The 27150-nt window shown below is 42.0% G+C and overlaps 1 protein-coding gene across 3 annotated transcripts in view; it reads left to right on the top strand.

Moving 5' to 3' along the window:
* The window catches only part of prmt3 (protein arginine methyltransferase 3), a 70620-nt gene that overhangs the window by 17697 nt on the left and 25773 nt on the right, over positions 1–27150 (top strand). For all 3 annotated transcript variants that reach the window (XM_079434007.1, XM_079434006.1, XM_079434008.1), the window contains exon 11: positions 23150–23228. In XM_079434007.1, coding sequence (XP_079290133.1) covers positions 23150–23228 — 79 coding nt within the window. The remainder of the gene's footprint in view (positions 1–23149; positions 23229–27150) is intronic.

Genomic DNA, 27150 nt, shown 5'->3' with positions numbered 1-27150 from the left:
AAAAAAGTTTTTACTTTCAGAAACCGACTGTTGAAATGGTTTGTAATGACATGATGTTGTGTAAATGTGTCCCTTTAACTAAAGCCACCCAACGCTGATATGGTAGACTGCAGATGTTGATGTTAGTTGTACAAACTTTAATTTGCTCAGCTTCTGTTTACTTCAGCCCAACATCCTAAATGACGTGTTTATGTCACTTTTTATCTGGTTCGGTGCCTCGAAATGAACATAGCGGTTTGAACTTTCAACTTAAGGTTGATTTGAGGTATGTTTTGATATTTAGCACATTTGGGAAGTGATGAGCTGCTGTGTGTGGTGATGTTCAAGTTGAATTAATGGAAGATCCCATCTTGGGTCTCATTATCTCTTGATAGCAGTCTTACCTTTCGCAGAAGAGGACAGCTGCAATCACTCACTCCGTCCACAGCCTACAGCTGCCTACCACACACACACACACACACAAAAACCAACAAACAAACACACACACACACACACACACACACTCACTCTCACTCTGAAGTACCTAAGATACTCTTGCTGTTTAAACAATATGTATTAAGCACAGAGAAATTAATGTTGTTGAGGTCAATTGGAAGGAAGTTCGCTGTTTTAGCAAAAGGATTGTTCGTTTCCTGATATTCCGAGATTTTGACTCCATCATGGTTTCCCTTTTCTTTTGTGTTACACCATGATATATTTAACTTGTGTTTCCCACAGTGCTTACCTGGATCTGTCACCGACTGACAATGAAGCTTTCAAGCATCTATTGTCCCTCTAAAATTAATGGTGTAAATGTGAGGCTTGCCTCATTTGAATATGCCTGTACAATGGTACATTTACTACTCGTCTGTATTCGTATGCAAATCAGGCTCTTTCACACTTGATCCACACCGAGCAAACAGTTTTGCCCCTAGTGTTTTGATTTATTTCACGAAATATGCTTTATTAACAATAGCGTTTAGTGTAGTGTTATGGTCATTTATCTTAATGTCTTTTAATGGTTGCCCGCACACAGCGCATCTTTTGTTTGCCTTTAATTTTTTCTTTGGTTTTATTCGTCTTGTGCTCTTTTAAAGCTGTAACACAGAGCTGACTTGATTTTTCATAAAGCATCAGCAAGATTGCACACTTTGGCACTAATTAGGGATGCACCAATATTAGAATTCTGGCTGATTATTATTTTCATTTTATACATGATGACTGATAAATGAGAAATATTATCAAGCAGTGATGTTAACTGATTATTTTCAGCTGAACGCACTATTAATGAGAAAATGTTCTCATGGAGTTAAATAAAAAAGTAGCTCTTTTGAAATTTCTGTTGATAAAACAATCCTGAAAAAGTATCAAAGTTTCCACAAAAATATTAAGGCAGCACAACAGCATTGTTCTAACATTGATGATAAGGCTTTTTTTTAACATTTACATTTACATTTAGTCATTTGGCAGACGCTTCTATCCAAGGCGACTTACAATTGGGGAATAGAAAAAGCGATTCATCTTGAAGAGGCAATCAGACAGAGGAAGTGCTCGTAACACCAAGTCTCAGTCATTGTTCAAATAAGTACAAGCTAGTAAGCGGAGAGAAAGATAGAGGGAATTTTTATTTTTTTTTGAGTTTAGGATGAAGTCAAGTACTGCCGAAAGAGATGAGTTTTCAGTTGTTGCTTGAAGATTGCCAGGGATCCGGCGTTCCGGATAGGGGTGGGAAGATTATTCCACCAGCCAGGAATGGTGAACGAGAATGTTCTGGAGAGTGATTTTGAGCCTCTCTGTGATGGTACCACAAGGCGTCGCTCACTAGCAGATCTCAAACTTCTGGAGGGGATGTAGGTTCGTAATAGTGAGTGGAAGTAGGAGGGTGCTGAGCCTGTGGTAGTTCTGTACGCAAGCATCAGTGTCTTGAACTGGATGCGAGCTGCCACTGGTAGCCAGTGCAAGGAGATGAAGAGAGGTGTAACATGCGCTCTTTTGGGCTCGTTGAAGATCAGTCGTGCCGCTGCATTCTGAATCATTTGTAGAGGTTTGATTGTGTTTGATGGCAGACCAGCCAGAAGAGCATTGCAGTAGTCCAGTCTAGAAACAACAAGGGCCTGGACAAGAAGTTGCGCAGCATGCTCTGTCAGAAAGGGCCTGATCTTTCTGCTGTTGTGTAGTGCAAACCTGTAGGATCGAGCAGTCTTTGCAATGTGCTCTTTGAAGGTCAGCTGGTCATCAAAGATTACACCAAGATTTCTGACCGAAGTTGATGGGGTAATCATTCATGAGCCTAACTGAATCGTGAAGTCATGCTGTAGAGTCGGAGTGGCAGGGAAGACCAGAAGTTCCGTCTTTGCCAGGTTGAGCTGTAGGTGATGTTCTTTTTATCAAATCAACATATTAAAATGATTTCTGAAGGATCATGTGACACTGAAGAATGTATTTTTGAAATATATTAAAATAATGTAATATTTGTAATAATATTTCACAGTTTTACTGTGTTACTTTATGGCCAAATATATGCAAGGCCAAAAACTAAGTTTTTGTTTACATAATATATGTGTGTATACTGTGTATATTTATTATGTATGGACTGGAATGGCTATAGCAGAAGCTTGGTTTTGTGCCCAGTGACCCATTTTTGTGTTGTTTTTGAGGTTTGTGTTTGGATTATTGTATGGTTTGAAGATCCAAACATGGCCCATTATAAGATTTCTAACAGAGTCAGTCACTTATTGATTTTTTATCTGTTGGAATTTGATCGAATCCATGAGTGTTTGCTGCTAAAAAGCTCATTTTTTAGTTTCATCTGACCATAGAAGCCAGTCCCATTTGAAGTTCCAGTCGTGTCTGATAACTGAATATGCTGGAGTTTGTTTTTGGATGAGCTAGGAGAATTTTTCTTGAAACACTCCCAAACAACATGTGGTGATGTAGGTGCTGTTTGACAATTTCTTTAAGGTTTTCTGACCCCGAGACTCAACTATTTTCTGCAATTCTCCAGCTGTGGTGCTTGGAGAGTCTTTGGCCACTCAAATTCTCCTCCGCATCGTGCATTAGGATGATAGACACATGTCCTCTTCCAGGCAGTTTCATAACATTTTATGTTGATTGGAAATTCTTAATTATTGCCCTGATGGTGGAAATGAGAATTTTCACTGCTCTAGCTCTTTTCTTAAAGCCATTTCACTAATATGTGAAGCTCAATTATTTTTTGCTGCACATCAGAAATATATTCTTTGGTTTTTCTCATTGTGATGGATGATTAAGGGTATTTGGGCTTTGTTTTCCCTCCTATTTATATTTCTGTGAAAAAGGAAGCCATGGCTGGTTCATTTCATGTTCGTAATCACCCTGGAGTGCTTAAAATTGTGAATATGAATTTGAATATACTTCAGACATATTTTACTCATAAGAATTTCTAGGGGTGCCAATAATTGTCCAACGTGTATTTAAGAAAAACATTTATTACATAATATTTCCCCCATTTTAAATTCTTATTATCCAATGAAAGGTTAGATTTTTTTGTCAATTTTTTAAATAAAAGATCAAAAGGATTAACAATGCAGATTAATTTTCACAGTCGTCTTTGATCATATATACCAGTGCTTCTCAAAGTCCGGACTCCGGTCCGGATCTGGACCCGGAGGGAATTCAATCCGGACCCGCTTCTATTTCATATTTCAAGAACACTAATTATATTTCCTACTTTGATAAACGCACGTTAAACTTGTAAATCATTTGTTTATTTATTCTTATTTTTTTATGTCTTTTGGAGAAGGTCCGAAATTGCAGGCGAGATATTGAAACTTTTCCTTCATGACATTTGTTGTCATCATAACATCCAGTGAGCGTATGACGTTTGACATAATCGGGCGACATTTCACCGCTAATATTTAAATTTTTTTGTTTTGTTTTGCTATCACTTATATTATGGCAATTTGTCTTATAGCAGTGCCCAGTGTATACATTTATTTGTGGCGGCTTGTCACAATATCAAAACTGACCGCTACAAATAGATTTTCCAAAAGGCTTATACTTCGTTGAATAAACTGAGCACTGCGCGTTTCAAAAATAAAATGCTGCGCGGGTGTTTTTATATGAATGTATCTTTTAAAAGAACCGTCCGTTTTCTTCAGAAAAGCTTATATCGGCCATAGGCTGCCCTGATTTCTAAATATCGGCATTGGCCAGAGAAAAAACATTATAGGTCGACTTCTACTGCTGACACTTAAATTAATTGTTTTGCCACTTTTGCACTTGTTATTAAAGTATTTTGAATGCAAAGGGAACCTTTTTTTTTTTTAAATGAGTGTTTATTTGTTATATGTTATGTATGTTTATTAAAAACACGTTTTGTAATAACCAATTGTTCCGGACCTTTGACACTGATGAAAATTCAGATTTGGACCTTTGAATGTAGACTTTGAGAACCCCTGATATATACCAAGGGTGCCGAAACAAAAACTTTTATTTTGGATGCGATTAATATATATATTATTATTGCGGGAGGAGCAAACGACAGACACAGTGGGTGTGGCGTCAGGCCTCGGAGAGGTTTTTATTAAACAATAAATAAACAAAATAGTGTCCAAGGGGGAAAAAAGTGTCCAAAATAAACAGGGGATCTGGTGTCCTCGTCGTGCTGCGGGGCTTGTGAAGGAGGGCAGTGTTCAGGAGGGAAGGGTCCTGGGAAGGGGCGAAGTCCGGTGGCCGCATGCGCTCCCCTCTCGGGTCCGGGAGCGAGTGGCGGCGGCTTCCTCCAGCGGCGACATCCTACTCCTAGGGGACGGGGTGGTGATGATAATAAGGGGGGAGGCAGCCGACTCGTCACATCCCCCCCCCAAGCGACATCCCCGTCCTAGGGTCGCCGCCCACGCAGGAGTGCTACCTTCCTCAACCAGGCTCCAGCGGTCAGAGTGGGAGGGGCAGGAATTCCTCTCCGGGCAACTCTCCCCCTCGCACCGCGCCGGAACCGGGACAGAGAAACCGGGTATCAGTCGACAGCCTCAACCAACCACAGGGTAAAGTGACAAATAAACAGAACGTCACTTACCCCTTTGGTGGCTGGGAGGCTGTCCCCGTTGTTCCTCCGTCCCCGTGCGGCCTCCACGGCTTCATGCGATCGAGAGGGGATGACGTCATCAGATGTTGCCCAACTGCGCTGTCTAAGCTCCGCCTGCCTGCATTCTCCACCACTGTCGTGGGAGGAGCAAACGACAGACACAGTGGGCGTGGCGTGGCGTCAGGCCTCGGAGAGGTTTTTATTATACAATAAATAAACAAAATAGTGTCCAAGGGGGAAAAAAGTGTCCAAAATAAACAGGGGATCTGGTGTCCTCGTCGTGCTGCGGGGCTTGTGAAGGAGTGTTCAGGAGGGAAGGGTCCAGGGAAGGGGCGGAGTCCGGTGGCCACACGCGCTCCCCTCTCGGGTCCGGGTGCGAGTGGCGGCGGCTTCCTCCAGCGACGACATCCTACTCCTAGGACCCCGGAGCTTCTGCGTCTAACGGGTGCGGCAGTCCTCCTACTCGACGCACCCTTCCTGGACCCACGAGGACACCAGCGTGCATGCACGGGGAAGAGACCGGTCTCCCGAGGAGAGGCACGCTCGGCATTTAAACGGCGGCGGTGATGAGGCTCTATTCACATCAGGTGCGCCTCATCACACGCCGCCAGCCCTGGCTGTGTCAGCGCCCCTCCTCTCTCACACACCCACTCCCGTCGGGAGCCTGGTGAAGGGCAGCGAATACGGGACGGGGTGGTGATGATAATAAGGGGGGAGGCAGCCGACTCGTCACTCTATATATGTATGTATGTATGTATGTATGTATGTATATATATATATATGTATATGTATATGTGTGTATATGTATATGTACAGTTGCATCTTAATAAATTAGAATGTCGTGAAAAAGTTAATTTTTTCTTATTTCAAAAAGTGAAACATTCATATATTTTTAGATTCATTGCATGTAAAGTAAAACATTTCAAAAGTTGATTTTTTATTTTTGATGATTAGAGATTACAGCTGATGAAAGTCAAAAATCAGTATCTCAAAATATTAGAATATTTACATTTGAGTTTCAATTAATGACCATCCCTACAGTATAAATTCTGGGTATCTCTTGTTCTTTGAAACCACAATAATGGAGAAGACTGCTGACTTGGCAATGATCCAGAAGATGAACATTGACGCCCTCCACAAAGAGTGTAAGTCACAGAGGGTCATTACTGAGAGGTGTGGCTGTTCACAGAGTGCTGTATCAATGCATATTAAATGCAAAGTTGACTGGAAGGAAGAATTTGGGTAGGAAAAGGTGCACAAGCAACAGGGATGAGTGCAAGCTTGAGAATACTGTCAAGCAAAGCTGAATCAAAAACTTGTGAGAGCTTCACAAGGAGTGGACTGAAGCTGGAGTCAGTGCATCAAGAGTCACCACGCTCAGACATCTTCAGGAAAAGGGCTACCAAGCCACTTCTGAACCAGAGACAACGTCAGAAGCGTCTTACCTGGGCTGTGGAGAAAAAGAACTGGACTGTTGCTCAGTGGTCCAAAGTCCTCTTTTCAGATGAAAGTAAATTTTGCATTTCATTTGGAAATCAAGGTCCCAGAATCTGGAGGAAGAGTGGAGAGGCACAGAATCCATGTTGCTTGAAGTCCAGTGTGAAGTTTCCACAGTCAGTGATGATTTGGGCTGCCATGTCATCTGCTGGTGTTGGTCCACTGTGTTTTCTGGAGTCCACAGTCAACACAGCCATCTACCAGGAAATTTTAGAGCACTTCATGCTTCCTTCTGCTGACAAGCTTTATGGAGATGCTGATTTCATTTTCCAGCAGGACTTGGCACCTGCCCACACCGCCAAAGGTACCAAAAGCCGGTTCAATGACCATGGTGTTACTGTGCTTGATTGGCCAACAAACTCGCCTTACCTGAACCCCATAGAGAATCTATGGGGTATTGTCAAGAGGAAGATAAGAGACACCAGACCCAACAATGCAGATGACCTGAAGGCCGCTATCAAAGAAACCTGGGCATCCATACCACCTCAGCAGTGCCACAAATTGATCACCTCCATGCCACGCTGAATTGAGGCAGTAATTAAAGCAAAAGGAGCCCCTACCAAGTATTGAGTACATATACAGTAAATGAACATACTTTCCAGAAGGCCAACAATTCAATAAAAATGTTTTTTTATTTTTTTTTATTGGTTTTATGAAGTATTCTAATTTGTCGAGATTGGTAATTTGTGAATTGGTGCGTTTTTGTTAAATGTTAGCCTAAATAATCACAATTAAAAGAACCAAAGACTTAAACTACTTCAGTCTGTGTGCATTGAATTTATTTAATACACGAGATTCACAATTTGAGTTGAATTACTGAAATAAATTAACTTTTCCACGACATTCTAATTTATTGAGATGCACCTATATATGTGTATGTATATGTATATATATTAGTGCTGTTAAATGATTAATTGTGATTAATCGCATCCAAAATAAAAGTTTTTGTTTACATAATATATGTATGTGTACTGTGTGTATTTATTATGTATATATAAATAGACACACATACAGTATATATTTAGAAAATATATTTGTTTATACATTTATATATTCATATTCTTATATTTTATGTTATATATAAATATTTAATATATATAAAAAAAATTCTTAAATCTATACATGCATGTGTTTGTATTTATATTTACATAATAAATATACACAGTACACACACATGTTATGTAAACAACAACTTTTATTATGGATGCGATTAATCTCGATTAATCGTTTGACAGCACTAATATATCGAAGGTTGAGAACCCGAAGGGCGTAAGTGACATTTTTGGTGAAATGCAGATATATACATCAAATGAAAGCTCTTAATGACCTTTTTCTACTGGCAAAAGTACTGTCATCCATGAGTGTACAAATTTGTATTATAAACAATTGAAATCAGTACACAAAGTCAGATCAAACTATGGTAAAGCAAAGTTTTTGGCTCTCCTGTAAAGTTGGTGAAATGTCACTTACGCCCTTCTGGTTCTCAACCCTCGATATGTAACCCTGGACCACAAAACCAGTCTTAAGTCTCTGGGGTATATTTGTAGCAATAGCCAAAAATACATTGCATGGGTCAAAATTATAGATTTTTCTTTTATGCCAAAAAACATTTGGATATTAAGTAAAGATCATGTTCCATGAAGATATTTAGTAAATTTCTTACCATAAATATATCAAAACTTCATTTTTTGGTAAGCAATATGCATTGCTAAGAAATTCATTTGGACAACTTTAAAAGCAGTTTTCTAAATATTTAGATTTTTTTGCACCCTCAATTCCAGATATTCAAATAGTTTTATCTCGGCTAAATATTGTCCTATCCTAACAAACCATACATCAATGGGAAGCTTATTTATTCAGCTTTCTGATGATGTATAAATATCCAGGGGACAGTCATGGCCTAGTGGATAGAGATTTGAACTTGTAACCCGAAGGTCATGGGTTCGAGTCTCAGGTCCGGCAGGGATTGTAGGTGGGGAGTGAATAACCAACACCCTCAATACCACGACTGAGGTGAGACCCACTGAACCACCAACTGCTCCCCGGGTGCCGCAGCAATGGCTGCCCACTGCTCCAGGTGTATGTTCACTACTGTGTGTACACTTGGATGGGTTAAATGCAGAGCACAAATTCCGAGTATGGGTCACCATACTTGGCCACACACCACTTCCCTTTCCCTTCCCCCCTTTATTGAGGAGGAGTGATGGGCAACAATGGGGAAAAGGGTCCTTGTGGGTGCTCTAGTGCGGTGAGTGCTCTCTTCTTTCTTTCCCAGTGCAGTGAATCCGCGAAGTGTTCCAGTGGGGCTGGTCGGTCACACGCTGCTGTCTGTGGGAGAAATGAGAGGGCGAGTTAGTGCTTGGTCTCATGGAGTAGTCTCCCTGTGTGTGGGGCTTACGTGGCTTATGTAGCCACCGCCTGATGAGCCGCAGCTGTGACCGATCAGCCTGTGATGAGGATGGGCAGGTGTTCCTGATGTACGCTGATGACACTTCGAGACGCTCGTCACAACAACCCCTAAGCGTCGTCCTGGTCCTGTTGATAATATTAGGCAGTAGGGGGAATTTAGGGGGTGGGTGGGGAGTGACCCCTGACAGACCTGTGAAAGCTGCCTAGATTGGAGAGAGGCCGTCAGCGTTGGCGTTCGCGGCACCAGCCCGATGACGCACAACGAAGTGGAAGTCCTGGAGTGCGAGGAATCATCGGGTCACCCTGGCATTGGTGTCCTTGGCGCGGGCCATCCACTGAAGGGGTGCGTGGTCAGTGACCAGGGTGAACTTCCGGCCCAGGAGGTAGTACCGCAGCTCCAGGACTGCCCACTTGACGGCCAGGGCATCCTTTTCCACCGCAGCGTAGTTTCTCTCGGCCGGGGTCAGCTTCCTGCTAATATAAATTACGGGATGCTCCTCACCTTCCTGGATCTGTGACAGGACAGCTCCCAGTCCTGTGTTGGAGGCATCCGTCTGCAGCAGGAAGGGGCGCAGCTAAAGTCCGGGGCTCGGAGGACTGGTTCCGAGGTGAGAGCCCCTTTCACCTTCTGGAAGGCTTCCTCCGCTGCTGGTGTCCACAGTACCTTCTCCGGCTGCCCCTTCCTGGTCAGGTCTGTCAGAAAGGCGGCTAAAGAGGAGAAGTTAGGGATGAAGCAGCGATAGTATCCCGCCAACCCTAAAAAGGCTCGTACCTGGGTTTTGGTTTCGGGCCTAGGGGCGGAACGTACTGCCTCCACCTTCTTCTCCTGTGGCCGAATGATTCCCCTGACCAACCTGGAAACCCAGGTACTTCGCCTCGGAGAGGGCAAGGTGGCATTTGCGAGGGTTGGCGGTGAGCCCAGCCTTCCGTAGCTCCGAGAGCACCCTCCGTAACCGATCCAGGTGGTCTTCCCATGCCTCGGAATGGATTACCACGTCATCCAGGTAAGCGGCGGCGTAGGACTGATGGGGCTGCAATAGGATGTCCATCATCCGCTGGAACATGGCAGGGGCCCCGTGAAGGCCGAAGGGAAGGGTCCGGTACTGCCAGTGGACACTAGAGGTGGAAAAAGCAGTCTTAGGTTTGGCATTCTCAGAGAGGGGTACCTGCCAGTAACCTTTGGTGAGGTCCAACGTCGAGATATACCGGGCCCTTCCCAGTCGGTCCAACAACTCGTCCACCCGAGGCATGGGGTATCCGTCAAACTCAGAGACCTCGTTGAGGCGGCGGAAGTCGTTGCAGAAACGGAGGGTGCCATCCGGTTTCGGGACCATCACGATTGGGCTGCACCACGGGCTGCGGGATGGTTCTATCACCCCTAACTTCAGCATTTGTTGTATTTCTTCCTCAATAGCCTGCCGACGAGTCTCAGGGACACGGTAGGGCCGTTGCCTGACGACGACCCCTCGTGGCGTCCGTATGTCATGCTGGAGGACGCTGGTCTGCCCAGGGAGAGACGAGAACACATCAGAGAACTGACCGATCAGGTGCTGCTGCTCCCCCTTCTGGGCAGCCGAGAGATGGGGGTTGACATCAACCACCACGGGATCAGCGAGCGGCGAGCTGGTCTCTAGTCCCCACCCACTTCTTGAGCAGGTTGATGTGGTAGAGCTGCTCGGCTTTCCTTCTTCCTGGCTGACGTACACGGTAAGCAACCGGCCCGATTTTCTCCAGCACTGTGTAAGGCCCCTGCCAGGTGGCCAGGAACTTGCAGGCCAAGTTCCAGACAGGAGTTCCAGACAGGAGAACTTGCAGGTTCTCCTGTCTGGAACGCCCGTGGCTGGGCTGCCCGGTTGTAGTGGCGCTGTTGAGCCTGCTGCGCTTCGGTATGGTGTTCCCGGGCCTCCTTCCCACATCCAGGAGGCTGCGGGGTTGTCGGCCAAATAGGAGCTCGAAGGGGGTGAATCCAGTTGAGGCCTGGGGGACTTCGCAGATCCCGAAGAGGACGTAGGGGATCATGAGGTCCCAATCGCGCTTGTCCTCCGTGGCCACCCGTCTCAGCATCTGCTTCAGGGTCTGGTTGAAGCGTTCAACCAGTCCGTCGGTCTGGGGATGATAGACGGTTGTCCTCAACTGTTTCACCCGCAACAGCCGGCAGAGGTCAGCCATTAGCCGGGACATAAAGGGGGTACCCTGATCGGTCAGGATCTCCGCTGGAATGCCGACTCTGCTGGAGAGCAGGAAGAGTTCCTGGGCGATGGCTTTTGCAGTGGCTTTTCGAAGGGATGTATTCATGTCCCCGGGCAGATTTAGGCAACGGCCCCATGAGGTCCATCCCGATGCGCTCGAAGGGCACCTCGATGATGGGCAGCGGTATCAGCGGACTGAGGGGAGGCGTCCTGGGTGACGTCACTTGGCAGGTCACCTGAGTCCAGCAATGCTTCAGCCTGTCATCCTCTCGTTGTTCCTTCCCGAATGATCCCCCTCCCGTCACCTGTTGGAAGACATCATAGAAGAGGTTAGTATTTTGGGAGGGGGACTCGCCATCTCTCCCGCTGTCCGAGGCCAAAAGAACTGGGCTCTGGCGATGTCCTTTCCTGGGCCTCCGTCTCTGGCGGTCCCTTCGAAGGCTGGCAGGCTGCGTCGCCGTGGCCAGCAGGCGGTCAAACCCGGGCCAGTCTCTCCCAACCAGCACGGGCACGGGAAGGTCCTTCACTACCCCGACTTCGATGGGCCAGGTGCCGGACATGGCCGAAATGGTCACTCTGCGGGCGGGTACTTGTCGGGTGTCCCCGTGGACACATGATGGGGAGGAAGGTTTTACACTCCATACGTGGAGCGCGAATGTGAGACTGCACTAGAGTGACCGCACTGCCTGAATCCAGGAGGGCCCGGAATGGCTTTCCATTCACCTTCACTTCCACTTCTGGAGCCCCAGCCGGTAGGTCGCGGTGTACAATGCAGCCTGCCAGCCATGTCCGTGTGGGAAGTGCGGGAGCCTCTGTTGGCATGGGCTCGTCCCGCGGCGGGGAAACCGCCGGCCTGCTCATAGGTCGCTGGGTGCCCTCGGGCGTGCGTCACTCCTGAACCACCCTTCGGGGAAACGGCGGCGCTACCTCCCCAGCGTCCCAATGTTGGGCTGTATCCGCCAGCTCTATGGCCTCCACGAGTTCCAGGGTGGTGGTTGGGTTCCTCATTCCAACCGCCTGTCGATGGGAGCGGGGAAGGGCTCGAAGCAGACGATCTATCACCACACATTCCACCACCTGACTGGCTGATGACGCCCCCTCCAGCAGCCAATGTTGCGCAAGTCGCGTTAGTTCGGCGGCCTGGGCACGGGCTGGCAGACGGGGCTTATATTCCCACTCGTGGAAGTACTGAGTGGCACAGATGGGTGATAATCTCACGCTGGCGAGGATCTCCCTCTTAACCTCCGCATACTGGTCGGCGGAGGCGGTGGGAAGAGTGAAGAACGTGCGCTGAGCTTCACCCGTCAGTAGGGGAGCTAACGCACGTGCCCAGTCGTCGGGATGCCACCCTTCAGAGGTTGCCGTTATCTCAAACATTTGAAGGAAAGCTTCCACATCATCATGCGGGGTCATCTTGGGGAGCAATTTCGTGGCTTGCACTCGGGGGTCCGGCAGCGGAACGCGTTGAGCGGTGGCTTGCAAAGCCGCAAGCCCTTGCTCCGTCTCTCCTTGACGAGTGGCGAGGTGCTCAACGATCTGCTGCTGGCGGATGCTAACATCGGCAAGCCGTTGGAGGATTTCGTCCATGGTGAGGGGAGGAGCGCCCGCCCTAACAACAAAAAGAGGGAACATAAAGGAAAAAAAAGATGAGGTCAGGGAAATCGCTTGTCGGTGATTCCTCACGAATCTGCCTGCATTCTCCACCAGTGTAACGGGGTGAGGAATCACACGACAGGGAAGGCAGGTTAAAGGCCCCGAAGGGTGGCTTTATTGAGGAGGAGTGATGGGCAACAACGGGGAAAAGGGTACTTGTGGGTGCTCCAGTGCGGTGAGTGCTCTATTCTTTCTTTCCCAGTGCAGTGAATCCGTGAAGTGTTCCGGTGGGGCTGGTCGGTCACACGCTGCTGTCTGTGGGAGAAATGAGAGGGCGAGTTAGTGCTTGGTCTCATGGAGTAGTCTCCCTGTGTATGGGGCTTACGTGACTTATGTAGCCACCGCCTGATGAGCCGCAGCTGTGACCGATCAGCCTGTGATGAGGATGGGCAGGTGTTCCTCGCTTGTTTCCAGGGCGACGCTGATGACACTTCGGGATGCTCGTCACTATATATATATATATATATATATATATATATATATATATATATATATATTCCAATTAATCTCAATCAAACTGCAGTTGGGTTATTTTGATTAGGTTAAAAAAAAAAAATACAGCTAACACAATAAGACACAATAAAAACATGACAACATTATAAGATAAATATAAATATAACATTGTATATTAGACTAATAAGTGATATGGTTACATTATTTCCTGTTATGTCTCTCCCAGTCTGTCCCATAGTGGTGGAAAGGTTAAAAACAACAGGGGTAATTATTAAGACATTAGTATTTATTTACTGTATATTACACTGTGGAGTGATTAGTTGAGTATTCAGACATTTAAATTCATTATAGCATGTAGCTTGAACCATTTATGGGTTTAGTGTTTCTGGCTTTGGATTTGTGAGATTGAGTGAGTGAGAACTAGATGATTACACAGCCCCTGGGAGCTGGATTGATATTGTTGTACTGTAATTGAGAGGATTGTTCATTGAATGCTCATGACGTTGGCAGAGGTTGAATGGTGCTCATGCCAGGTGTTCATAGAGCAGAGATGGCCACTCTGGGCCAGACGAACACTATTCTCTGATGTTCACAAGAAACAGATTACAACAGCATGATCTAAAACAGACTCTTGACTTAATTGACCCGTTTCAACATTTGATTGTTTGCCTTTTTGTTAGAGAAGCACTTTTTTTGCACAAGTCATCTGAATCCTCACATTTAATGAATTGTTATGTGAACTGTAATTATATTACATATCATAATGAATTCTTTGCTCCAAATCTAAATGGAAAAAAGTGGCATTCATGTATGTGTGTGTGTGTGTGTGTGTGTGTGTTTATGTTTATGGGGTAATTTGTTTAATGTGCATGAATGCTGCTGTCCAATTTTCATTAGCATTTCATTAGTTGCATTCAGGTAATTCTGCCCCAGCTCCACATGGTTTAATGAATCGATCTGCATTTTGGCCACATTCAGCCATTCATTTTGCAATAACTTTTTTTTTTTTTTTTTTTAACACCAGTGTGTGTTATTGGATCTTCTCTCTATGGGATTTACCTTGTTGTGCACAGATAATGTTCCTGTAATACTCACATTTTGCTTGTTGGACTAGAAGTTGTGGGATGTCAGCTTATAAAAGTATTTCTTTAAAAAATGTGAAAAAGTGTTTAGGCTATTTTTCAGGAAACAATAATGGGAAACAATGGATCCACACACCATGAAAGAGGCTGGCAATTGCACAGATTAATTCTTTCACTACTAATAAATGTTTAAATGCTTGGTGGGAGAAAAGAAAAATAACTTGATTTTAGGATTACAGAGCAGCGTTGGGGTGCTACTAGCTAAAAGCATAAAATCTGATAACTTCACTACTTTTTTCAGTACTATGATCGAATCTCAACTTCTTTCAAAACATTGTAGCTAATAAGCTACTTCTTATTTAATGAGTAGTGGTGTAGCACATTCAAATGCTACATTGGCATTTACTTCTCATTAATATATGTTTTTGAATCTGGTATAAACATTTCTGTTTATTCTAGTTTTTGGTTCTGGTAATAGATTATATTTAAAATAACTGGCAATTATAAAAATATATTCCCTTATAGCTTGAATGAATGAATGATGCATTTTTTTTTTTTTTTTGTATAGCTTTAATGTAGTTACATGTAGCTACTTATTGTTGTAGCTTGGAATTAGAGACAACAGACAGATAGATAAAAAAAATTTAAGCTCACCAAGGCTGTATTTATTTGATCACAACATAAAAAATATATTAAAAATAAATAAAATGCATACAAATGAATATATTTATTTGAAACACTAAATAGTTATATTAGTCTATTATATTTCTATTATATATTAGTCTATTTTAATAATTTTTAAAATGTAATTTATTCTGATGTGAAGCTGAATTTTCTGGAGTCATTACTCTATTCTTCAGTGTCACATGATCCTTCAGAAATAATTATAATATTTGAAGAAAACAAATCAACCTTATCAGTGATTAAAACAATGCTGTTGTGCTGCTTAATTTTTTTTTTTAGAATGATTTTATAAATAGAAAATTCAAAAGAACAGAATTGCAAAAAGTGTGAAAAGTCTTTACTGTAATTTTTGAAAATTTAATGCATCTTTTGCTGAATAAAAGTATCAATTTATTGAAAAAATCTTGCTGACCCCAATATTATGAATGGTAGTGTGTATACATCTCCCCTTAGTGTCTCTCTCCCTCTCTGTGTCTCTCCCTCTCTCTCTCTCTCTCACACTGCAGTGGAGGCAGCCGCCTGTGAAATTGGGTTCTAAATTACACCATGGAGAAGCTTAGCCATCACTCTAATGCTAAGTCTGTTTAAAAACGACCCAGAGAGATCCAGTACAGTTGCTGTCACAGCATGGCTTTTGAGGGTGCTGGGCCAGTTGACCTCAGCCTAAAAGCACAGAAGTGCCTATGTGACCTTTTACAGCAACAGACTTTTCAATACAACATCATGAGAGGAAACCTTTGTTAAATATCGAAATATTATATGGTTATTTATTTTTTTTAAACCAATATACCAGAACTAAATTTCTAGAGGAAAATGTTTTATGCACATCAGAGCTGTCGCTTCCACACTAATATAACTAAGATGGCTTACACTAACTTACACTAAGATGACGCCACAGATGGCAGCTACTGTGCTTTGCTCTTCAGTGTTTGTACTGTTTTTGTTTGTTTTTCTTGTTTTTTGTTTCTCAAATATGATCAGTTTTACCAGGGATGACCTGCTGAACATTCGGCAGAACACACCACAAAATCTTTTACCGGATTTTGACTATTTGGACGTTTTGCTGGACATTGTAGTTGGCGGAGCCGTAGCTCTGGTGAAACGCTTCAGGAGGATGCGCAGACGGGGGATGCGATCCGGCATGCTCGTGAAGACGGCGCAAATTTCGAATGCCGTTGCCTAGCATCCATCTGGCGAATCTCCGATCTCTACCCAACCAAACAGACAAACTCTGCTGCTCCGTGTTTCACGGTAACTTGGCTGAATGGCAACATACCAGACAGCATGCTCCATCTGGCTAACTTCCAGCTGATCAGAGCAGATCGGGACGCAGAATCAACGGGGAAATTGTGCGGCGGCGGGACGTGCTTTTACGTCAATGATAGGTGGTGTACAGATGTAACTGTGTTAAAGAAGATGTGCTGTTCAGATTTAGAAACACTCTTCATTAACTGCAAGCCATTCTATTCGCCGCAGGAGTTCTGCTCATTCATTCTCGTGAGTGTCTACATTCCACCACTCGCTGATATGATCACAGAGAGTGAGCAACAACACCCAGACTCTGCTTTAATCATTCTCAGGGACTTTAATAAAGCAAATCTCTCCCGCGAACTGTCAGAATACAGACAGCACATCACATGTCCCACTAGAGACAGTAATATACTGGATCACTGTTACACAACAATAAAGGACGCATTTCACTCTGTCCCACGAGCAGCTTTAGGACTCTCTGATCACTGTTTGGTTCATCTTATTCCGAGCTACAGGCAGAAAGTTAAGTCTGCAAAACCTGTATGAAGAACTCTTAAAAGATGGACTAATGAAACAGAGCGGGATTTACAAGCCTGTTTATCTCTCAATGATTGGAGTGTTTTTGAAGCTGCTGCCACCAATCTGGACGAGCTCACAGAGACTGTAACATCTTATATCAGTTTCTGTAAGGATATGTGCATTCCTTCCAGGACTCATTTAACCTACAACAAACCATGGTTCACTGCAAAACTCAGACAGCTCCGTCAGGCCAAAGAAGATGCTTACAGAAAGGGGGATAAAGTCTTGTATAAACAGGCCAAATACACACTGGAAAAGGAGATCAGAAATATTCTGACAAGCTAAGGAACAAATTCTCTTCCAGTGATTCTGCTTCAGTGTGGAAAGGTATGAAAGATATCACCACAAGTCACCATCCCCCAGCACTTTGGAGAATCAACAACTAGCAGACGACTTGAACAAGTTTTATTGCTGGTTTGAAAAATCACCCCACACCCGCCCTGAACACCTCTCCACACAACCATCCACACCTCCAGCAACCCCCCTCTCCCCCACACCTACAATTCAGATAAGCGAAGGAGATGTGTGCCAGGTCTTCAGAAAGAACAAAAGGAGGAAAGCACCAGGCCCAGTCGGTGTGTCATCAGCCTGCCTAAAAGCCTGTGCTGACCAGCTTGCCCTCATCTTCACACAGATCTTCAACAGATCACTGGAGCTGTGTGAAGTCCCCTCATGCTTCAAACGCTCCACCATAATCCCCTTCCCAAAGAAACCCAAAATTACTGGACTTAATGACTACAGACCTGTGGCTCTAACATCTGTGGCCATGAAATCATTTGAAAGACTGGTTTTGGCTTATCTGAAGGGCATCACTGGATCCCCCTGCAGTTTGCCTACAGAGCAAACAGGTCTGTGGATGATGCAGTCAACATGGTACTGCACTTCATCCTGCAGCATCTGGACAGACCAGGGACTTATGTGAAGATCCTGTTTGTGGATTTCAGCTCCGTTTTTAACACCATCATCACGGACACCCTTTAGTATAAACTGACACAGCTCTCCATCCCCACCTCTGTCTGTCAGTGGATCAACAGCTTCCTGACAGACAGGCAGCAGCTAGTAAAGCTTGGTAAATTCTCATCCAGCACCCACACCATCAGTACTGGAGCTCCTCAGGGCTGCATTCTCTCCCCACTGCTCTTCTCTCTCTCTACACCAACGACTGCACATCTAAAGACCCCTCTGTCAAGCTCCTGAAGTTTGCAGACAACACCACACTGATCGGCCTCATTCAGGATGGTGATGAGTCTGCTTACAGACAGGAGGTCAAGGAGCTGGCTGTATGGTGCAGTCTTAACAACCTGGAGCTTAACACGCTCAGAACTGTGGAGATGATCGTGGACTTCAGGAGAAAAACCCCCCTGCTCTCCCCCCACTCACCATCATGAACAGCACTGTGACTGCAGTGGAGTCATTCAGATTCCTGGGTACCACAATTTCTCAGGACCTGAAGTGGGACATTCACATTGACTCTATTGTCAAAAAGGCCCAGCAGAGGTTGTACTTCCTTCGCCAGCTGAGGAAGTTCAATCTGCCACAGGAGCTGCTGAAACAGTTCTACTCTGCCATCATTGAATCCATCCTCTGCATGCCAATAACTGTCTGGTTCAGCTCAGCTACCAAATCTGACCTCAGAAGACTATGGAGGGTAGTCCGGACTGCTGAGCAAATCATTGGTACAACCCTCCCCACTCTCCAAGAGCTGTACTCATCCAGAGTGAGCAAAAGGACTGGTATCCAAATCACTCTGGACCGCTCACACCCAGCACACTCCCTCTTTGAAGTGTTACCGTGTGGTCGACGCTACAGAGCTCTGAGCACCAGAACGACCAGACACAGGAACAGTTTCTTCCCTCAGGCAAACTATTTAATGAACACTTGACAATAAACATGGAACACACAACTCAATTATACATTATTTATTCACAACACTTATTTATTTATTTTTTTCATTTCAAATTTGCACACATCAGACCTGTACACACATACAGTCAGGTCCATAAATATTGAGACATCGACACAATTCTAACATTTTTGGCTCTATACACCACCACAATGGATTTCAAATGAAACAAACAAGATGTGCTTTAACTGCAGACTGTCAGCTTTAATTTGAGGGTATTTACATCCAAATCAGGTGGACGGTGTAGGAATTACAACAGTTTGCATATGTGCCTCCCACTTGTTAAGGGACCAAAAGTAATGGGACAATTGGCTTCTCAGCTGTTCCATGGCCAGGTGTGTGTTATTCCCTCATTATCCCAATTACAATGAGCAGATAAAAGGTCCAGAGTTCATTTCAAGTGTGCTATTTGCATTTGCAATCTGTTGCTGTCAACTGTCAAGATGAGATCCAAAGAGCTGTCACTATCAGTGAAGCAAGCCATCATTAGGCTGAAAAAACAAAACAAACCCATCAGAGAGATAGCAAAAACATTAGGCGTGGCCAAAACAACTGTTTGGAACATTCTTAAAAAGAAGGAATGCACCGGTGAGCTCAGCAACACCAGAAGACCACGGAAAACAACTGTGGTGGATGACCGAAGAATTCTTTCCATGGTGAAGAAAACACCCTTCACAACAGTTAGCCAGATCAAGATCACTCTCCAGGAGGTAGGTGTATGTGTGTCAAAGTCAACAATCAAGAGAAGACTTCACCAGAGTGAATACAGAGGGTTCACCACAAGATGTAAACCATTGGTGAGCCTCAAAAACAGGAAGGCCAGATTAGAGTTTGCCAAACGACATCTAAAAAAGCCTTCACAGTTCTAGAACAACATCCTATGGACGGATGAGACCAAGATCAACTTGTACCAGAGTGATGGGAAGAGAAGAGTATGGAGAAGGAAAGGAACTGCTCATGATCCTAAGCATACCACCTCATCAGTGAAGCATGGTGGTGGTAGTGTCATGGCGTGGGCATGTATGGCTGCCAGTGGAACTGGTTCTCTTGTATTTATTGATGATGTGACTACTGACAAAAGCAGCAGGATGAATTCTGAAGTGTTTCGGGCAATATTATCTGCTCATATTCAGCCAAATGCTTCAGAACTCACTGGACGGCGCTTCACAGTGCAGATGGACAATGACCCAAAGTGTACTGCAAAAGCAACCAAAGAATTTTTGAAGGGAAAGAAGTGGACTGTTATGCAATGGCCAAGTCAATCACCTGACCTGAATCCGATTGAGCATGCATTTCACTTGCTGAAGACAAAACTGAAGGGAAAATGCCCCAAGAACAAGCAGGAACTGAAGACGGTTGCAGTAGAGGCCTGGCAGAGCATCACCAGGGATGAAACCCAGCGTCTGGTGATGTCTATGCGTTCCAGACTTCAGGCTGTAATTGACTGCAAAGGATTTGCAACCAAGTATTAAAAAGTGAAAGTTTGATTTATGATTATTATTCTGTCCCATTACTTTTGGTCCCTTAACAAGTGGGAGGCACATATGCAAACTGTTGTAATTCCTACACCGTTCACCTGATTTGGATGTAAATACCCTCAAATTAAAGCTGACAGTCTGCAGTTAAAGCACATCTTGTTCGTTTCATTTGAAATCCATTGTGGTGGTGTATAGAGCCAAAAATATTAGAATTGTGTCGATGTCCCAATATTTATGGACCTGACTGTAATTGTCTATATTATATATTGTGTTTTTGCTGTTTTTTACATTGCCTATTTGTATATTACTCTTTTATTATCTGTGTCCTGTCCTGTTGCTGTCTTTCTGTTGCACTGTGGAGCTTCTGTTACTAAAACAAATTCCTCGTATGTGTAAACATACTTGGCCAATAAAGCTCATTCCGATTCTGATTCTAAGCATTATGCAAGACACATGTACACTTTGGTGATAAAGAACATCTTGTTGTTCTTATTCGCTTTTAGGCTTCCATGTAAATTTTGCATCAACTAAAAAGCAGAAGACCATGTTGATGAAGAATGTTACCCCTCATTCTAGGTACATCCATCACGTCTGTCTTCTGTAATTGATTATGCCTCAGTTTTAGATTACTCTGAGCATGAAGCAGCCTTTTTCACTCATTGCTGTCTGTGCCGCTGTCCAGATTGAGGCCAGTGAGACACGGTCGAGCTGCAGTTGAGTGGTAATAGAATAATTCAGAAGGTGACGTGTCAACTACTCATGCAAAACCGGTGTCAGTGAGGGGTCAGTGCAGTGAATGCCATGCATAGGTTTAAACAGGGTGCAGTGTGAAGGGCTCATAAATCCAGAGGTCTCGTGTTTGATATCGGTTTGGCTGTGTTTGTGGATACTTGTTGGGAAATGTGTGAGAGCTAAATAAATAAATTCCAAATGTTAGTCTTGAAATGTTTTTGAAAGATTTTGCTAGCGGAGTTTGGTCATGGGTGGTTGATTGGCTGTTCTGGGTAGTTGCTTACTGTCCCAAGTTAAACGAGCTTGCTTCTATCCTATTTTCATATCTAATTTTAGCATAAAATCACAAAAACTGTTTCAAATAAAATAGCAATTTTATCCCATTGAACATCATTCAGTATTGAAATGAGAACATGCGAAATTCATGTAATCCCAATAATTTTATTTTTATTTGAAAACTAAGTTTCATCAACACAAACTTTGAATGATGACTCTATAAATAAATAAATAAATGTATTAACAAATTGTAACTTAAAATATATTTATTCTAAACATAAAAACATAAGTTATCTATAAATAATTTTTTAGTTTGTTTTAATTGTACATACATTTTTAAGAACAATTTGTTATCCAGCCAAATATTTTAAATCTCTCCTCATTAAAACTGCATGATTTTATGACTTTAGGTTTTGTGGCCGGTCTATAGCATTAAGTTTTGAAATGTTTGTGAATGTGTTTCAATGCTGGAATATTACAAGTACACTGTAAAAAAAAAACCTCTGACATTTACGGTAAAATACTGGCATAAATGTAACGTAAAAATATGGTAGCGACATTTAAGGTTTTACAGATTTAACGTGCATTTACAAAAAAAAAAAAGCCCCGCACATTTCATTAATTGATGTAATGTTAATTGCCTATACCAACTTATTGAAGTACTAATATGTTTTGTATTCATTGCTGACAGCAAAAAATTATATTGCTTATCGCAAGCACTTTTCCACAAGCTGAGAAGCTAAATACTAATACATAATAAAAGGTGCATATTGTCATTCACACAATTACACCATAATGGTAACATGATACTAAAATAATGCAATAAACATTAAAGTTGGGGTAAGTGATTTCTGGTAGCCAATGTTGACATTTGAAATCACTCAAACACGGCCCTACCCCAAAAGGGTCTCGCCCCTATTTTGATAGCTCCGCCCCACACATGTACGGCAACGATTATTTCTGTGAAACAAAGCAAAACCAATGTTACTCACCTATCGAGAAGAAACAAAGCAACCTCGGCATCCGATCGCAGGCTTTACCGCTCCTTGAGTTCTGTCCAGCGCTGGAAAGCTGATCCGATATTTACACGGGTCCTACGTCTTGCCTTATCGTAACACCGTGTCCACACCGGACGCAAGCGGAAAACAAAATACTATAGAACTCATTATAATTAGTGATGCTGTCTACACTGGATGCGGCGCGATGTGACAAATCCCCGACAGTAAACTGCTGTCGCGTTCTATTTATGACATATTGACACAAATTTCAAATGATTTTCAACGGTCGCTTTGTGTAGACATGGTGTAAGCCTTCCTTTGTTCCACAGACATTTTCCTCTTTTGTTTTTTATCCGCCATCTCTATCTTTCTGTCATCGCTCGGCTTGGCTAATATCCGTCATGTGCACTGAGCGCTCTCTCCTTTGCATCATGAGTAGACACGCCCCTTACTGCTGATTGGCTACAAGTTTGTTTTGGTACTAGGCCCGACTCAGTTTTCTAAAGCGTTTTTGAAAAAATACATACCCTATCTTTAATTTAACAACATTAGATGTAAGATAAAACCCTAATGTACAAAACTGATAAGAAAATAAAAACTAAAAAAGAAACATTTATTTCAATGAAAAAAAAATACCCATCAAATGTGCAGCATCATCATACAATGACTTGTTCTTTTTCACTTCCAAAAAACAAAATTTTAACAGAATTATATGGTAAAATTACATTAAATGCAAGGTTAGATCTATTACAGTTATTCACCTTATATATTACAGAAACTTACTGTTAACCAGTTAGTGTGTTTTTACTGTAACAGTTTTATAATCACAATCGTTTCTAGTGTACCTTAATGCAATCTCTGGCCTTCTGTACGTGTATCTTTAAATATTAAAAAGTTTTCCCCAATTTTGTCATTTTCTAGGGCTACTTCCTGCTGTTTGAGTCAATGCTGGACTCTGTGCTGTACGCCAGGGATCGCTACCTCACAGAAGATGGTTTGGGTAAGTCACATACGCATGTTTCAGCCTTTTTACCTTCTCATTGTGAGAGGGGTATTTGGGAGCTCCTTGGCCATACCTACCTATAGTTTTTTACTGATGGAACTCAGTGAGCCCATCCCTCATAGTGGGCTTTTATTTTCAAGGTCTATCAAACAGACTTCATTTATTTTAATAGGAGGATTTCATACAGACTGAATCAGGGCTGTCCGAAATGATGAAAGATGAGTCAGCGTGTGTGTTTGTTTCCCCTGCAGGGACATTTTAAGGAGGTGTTATTATGAAAACGGTGTAGTGTTGAACAGTGTTTTGCCTCCCCCTTTATCCTGACCATGACCATTGAAAAGGTGGAGGCGTGTTAATGTGCTTAAATAAATAAATGAATGAATTAATAGGTAAATTAATGAATTAAAAAACAAATATAGGAATAATATATTTTTCAGGAGTCTATATATAATTAATATATATTCATGGATGGTATTAGTTTGTGAATCAGACCACATTGGTCTGTTTTTTTTTTTACATATTAAATTATATAATTTATTTTATGTAAATATATTTTACATTGGTTTCAAAAAGATGGCATCAAAACAAACCTTTGATGTCCTGCATATTGGTACATGTTTTATATAAAAAATATAGATATTTTTTAAATTGCAGCAAAACCTTTTTTTTTTGTAATCTGGTAATTCAAGGTTTTATATTTAGATTAATCATCACATATATAATAAATAGTATTTTTTGCCACATTTTGTGTGTTAGAAAAAATCTATCCATCTATCTATTCAATTCACTATAATTTAGTGCAGTTTAGGCCTTTTATATTCGTAAAAGTCGTGCCACCACGACAGTTTTGTAGAATTACCTTTCACACTTGCGTAGTTTACGGCATAATGTTCTGTGTGTTTCTCAGGTGTTCTTTCTTATCTCACACCCTGCATGCTACTCTGCCTTTTACTACATATTGATTTGCGTAAATAAAACATAAATTAAACCAAGTGCTGAATAGCTAAACAGTCCTTGGGCACTCACCTTCTAGATACCAGAAAACAAGCATGTTTTTCTTTCATTGTTCGAGAAACTAAAGTCTTCCAATGGTCGTGGACAGACTGGTAGTGGATGTTAAACATTCTGCACGAGTCTTGTGGCTCTGCGTCATTTTCTTGTCCACTGTGGAGGTTTAAGTGAACAGATGCTGAGGAGGTCCATGGTACGCAGCACTGTGCACACACTGACTGGATGAATTATAACTTCAAGGATCCTGACACAGGAGATGTTACACTCTCCTGATCTTTACGGCATCATGGGATTGAGGATAGGGTTGGGAATTGTAAGAAATGTAACGGTTCTAGTTATGATTATGATTCCTCTTAATGACTCCAGTCTTTTTATTCTACTAACAGTTCTTTCTGTACTTTTCAAGGAACTCCAAATAATTGATCCTAAGTAGTATGTATTTATATAGATATATAGATAGATGTTTTTATTTGATCAAAATAATAATATTGTTACAATTTTAAATAGCTGTTTTCTGTTTTAATGTATTTAAAATGTAATTTACTCCAGTCTTCAGTGTCACATGATCCTTCTAATATGCTAATATGCTGATTTGTTGCTCAAGACACATTTCATATTAGTTTTATGCAGCACAGCTGTTTTCAGCATTGATATTTTTTTGTGGAAATCATGATACATTTTTTCAAAAGAATAATAATATATAAGAAATATAAATAGTTTGTAATAGTATACATTATATTCTTACTGAATAAATGGATTAATTTCTTAAAAAAGTATTTGGTAATTAGAGATAGTAATTTAAGAATTTGAAAGATCCTTTAAAGTATTTAAACTACTTAAAGACTCTTGATTCTATACTGTTTGTTTGTTTGTTTGTCTAGACAGATAGATAGATAGATAGATAGATAGATAGATAGATAGATAGATAGATTCAATGATTCATTAACTGATCAAAATACAGTAAAACACTAATATTGTGAAATTTTTAAATAAATTATAACAGAAAAACAGCTATTTTAAATTGTATTGATGTGTAATTTATTCCTGTGATGGCAGCATTTTTATTACTCTAATATTTGGATTATTTCTATATAATAGCTAATTTATGTAAGTTAAATTTTCATTAATAGCAATGTTGTATTTAATATTTTTGCTGAATATTTTTATTTAAATATTTTTGACAGTAGTTTAAATATTATAAAGATTATTTAAAGTTTTTAAACTACTTCAAGATTTTTACAAACCATTGTGACTATTTTTGAGAAAAAAAAAGTTAGCTGCACTACAAGAAACTGCTTGCAAAACTACTTTTCGTTCCTGTCATAATGTTCTGTCATATTTTCTATTTAAACAGGAAATTAAAAAAAGGCAATAGGTTTTATTAACGTCGCAGCCATGAACTCTTTAAACTTGCAATACATGCATGTTGTATTAGGGGGAGGTACATTGTCATTTTATATTTATATTGTATTTATTTATATTATATTTAATTTTTATGTCAAAAATATGTTGCATGTAGGATGAGCCATCCACATTTTTCCAGGAAAAGAAATGTTGACCATTTTAAATCCATATATCTGCTAAGAAATCTCGTCCAGTGAGGCAGCATGTTTCTATTTTTCCACTCAGTCGGAAAGCCCGCAGCCATGTATACCTGGTGTGAAGCAGATTGATATAATGGCCCATCATGTGGCAGCTCTGCACTGTGTCAGATCAACATTACTTACCCCTGCCACTATAACCTCGTTTCTCCCTCTCTCTCTTCTTTCATCTCTACTTTATACCTTATATTATTAACCTTTCTCTTCATCCCAAAACGTGGCCCGCGCTTTCGCTCTCTCATCACTGGATGCTTTTTTTCCACCCCCTGTTCCCACTACCCTCTTCTTCTTCACGGCTGGCCTCAAGAGGAACCGGAGGGGGGTGCTTGACAAACGGGCCATGAGCACCGAGTCGAGAAGGACGCAGATGTCAAAGCTATGAATCTTGGGACACTGCCTCCCCCTCGTCCCTCTTCTCTCTCTCTCTCTCTCTCTCTCTCTAGCCTTTGCTCTCTGCTCAGGTGCGGGACGGTCCCGTGTAGCACCCAATCAGCACTCACCTGCGTCTCCCAAGACAATCACTCATAGTTCTACTAATCAGAGAAAATGAGGTGACAAATCCACTCCAGGTGTGTGCGTGTGTGTGGTTTTTCACCCTACGTGACACTCACAGGGTCACAGCGAAGGCTTTAAGGAACGGGCTGGAGGTTATAACTCGCCGGTCACGATCCTGTCACATGGGAGACGAGATTTTGATGGCACACACTTTATTATGGCGCATGAGAGTGAATGTGCACCCTTAACCCTTGAAAAAAGGTCAGACAAAGTTGGTGAGATATAGTCCATCATGGATTTCTGTCTCTTGGAGCTTGTCTTGGACAGAGTTATTGGGACTGTCTGATCTGAAATAGCTGTTTTTGGTTTTGTATAGGTCTCACTGCTGAACTTATAACATGTAATAACAAGAAAGAAAGCTTTCCTTGTCTGTGTTCTATTATGTAATATTTTCAGATAGAAAATGTAATATTATTATAAAATATTACATTTCAGAATACCATTCATGATTTTTGTGTTTTTGAAACAAAAATAAAGTTTGATCACCGAGGCTGCATTTACTTGATCAAAAATACAGTAAAAACAGTGATATTGTGAAATATAATAATTTAATATTTTAAAATAATTTAAAATAAGTGTTTTTATGTAATTTAATGTAATTTATTCATGTGATACAAAGCTGAATTTTCAGCATCATTACTTCAGTCTTCAGTGTCACATGATCCTTCAGAAATCATTTTAATATGCTGATGTAATGCTTAAGAAACATTTCAGGTCATTATGAAGTGACATTCAGCCAAGTATGGTGACCC

The sequence above is a fragment of the Barbus barbus genome, assembly GCF_936440315.1.
Source record: "Barbus barbus genome assembly, chromosome: 2".
Lineage (NCBI taxonomy): Eukaryota > Metazoa > Chordata > Actinopteri > Cypriniformes > Cyprinidae > Barbus > Barbus barbus.
The sequence above is the reverse complement of the archived record's forward strand: the minus strand, read 5'-3'. Positions and strand labels throughout refer to the sequence as shown.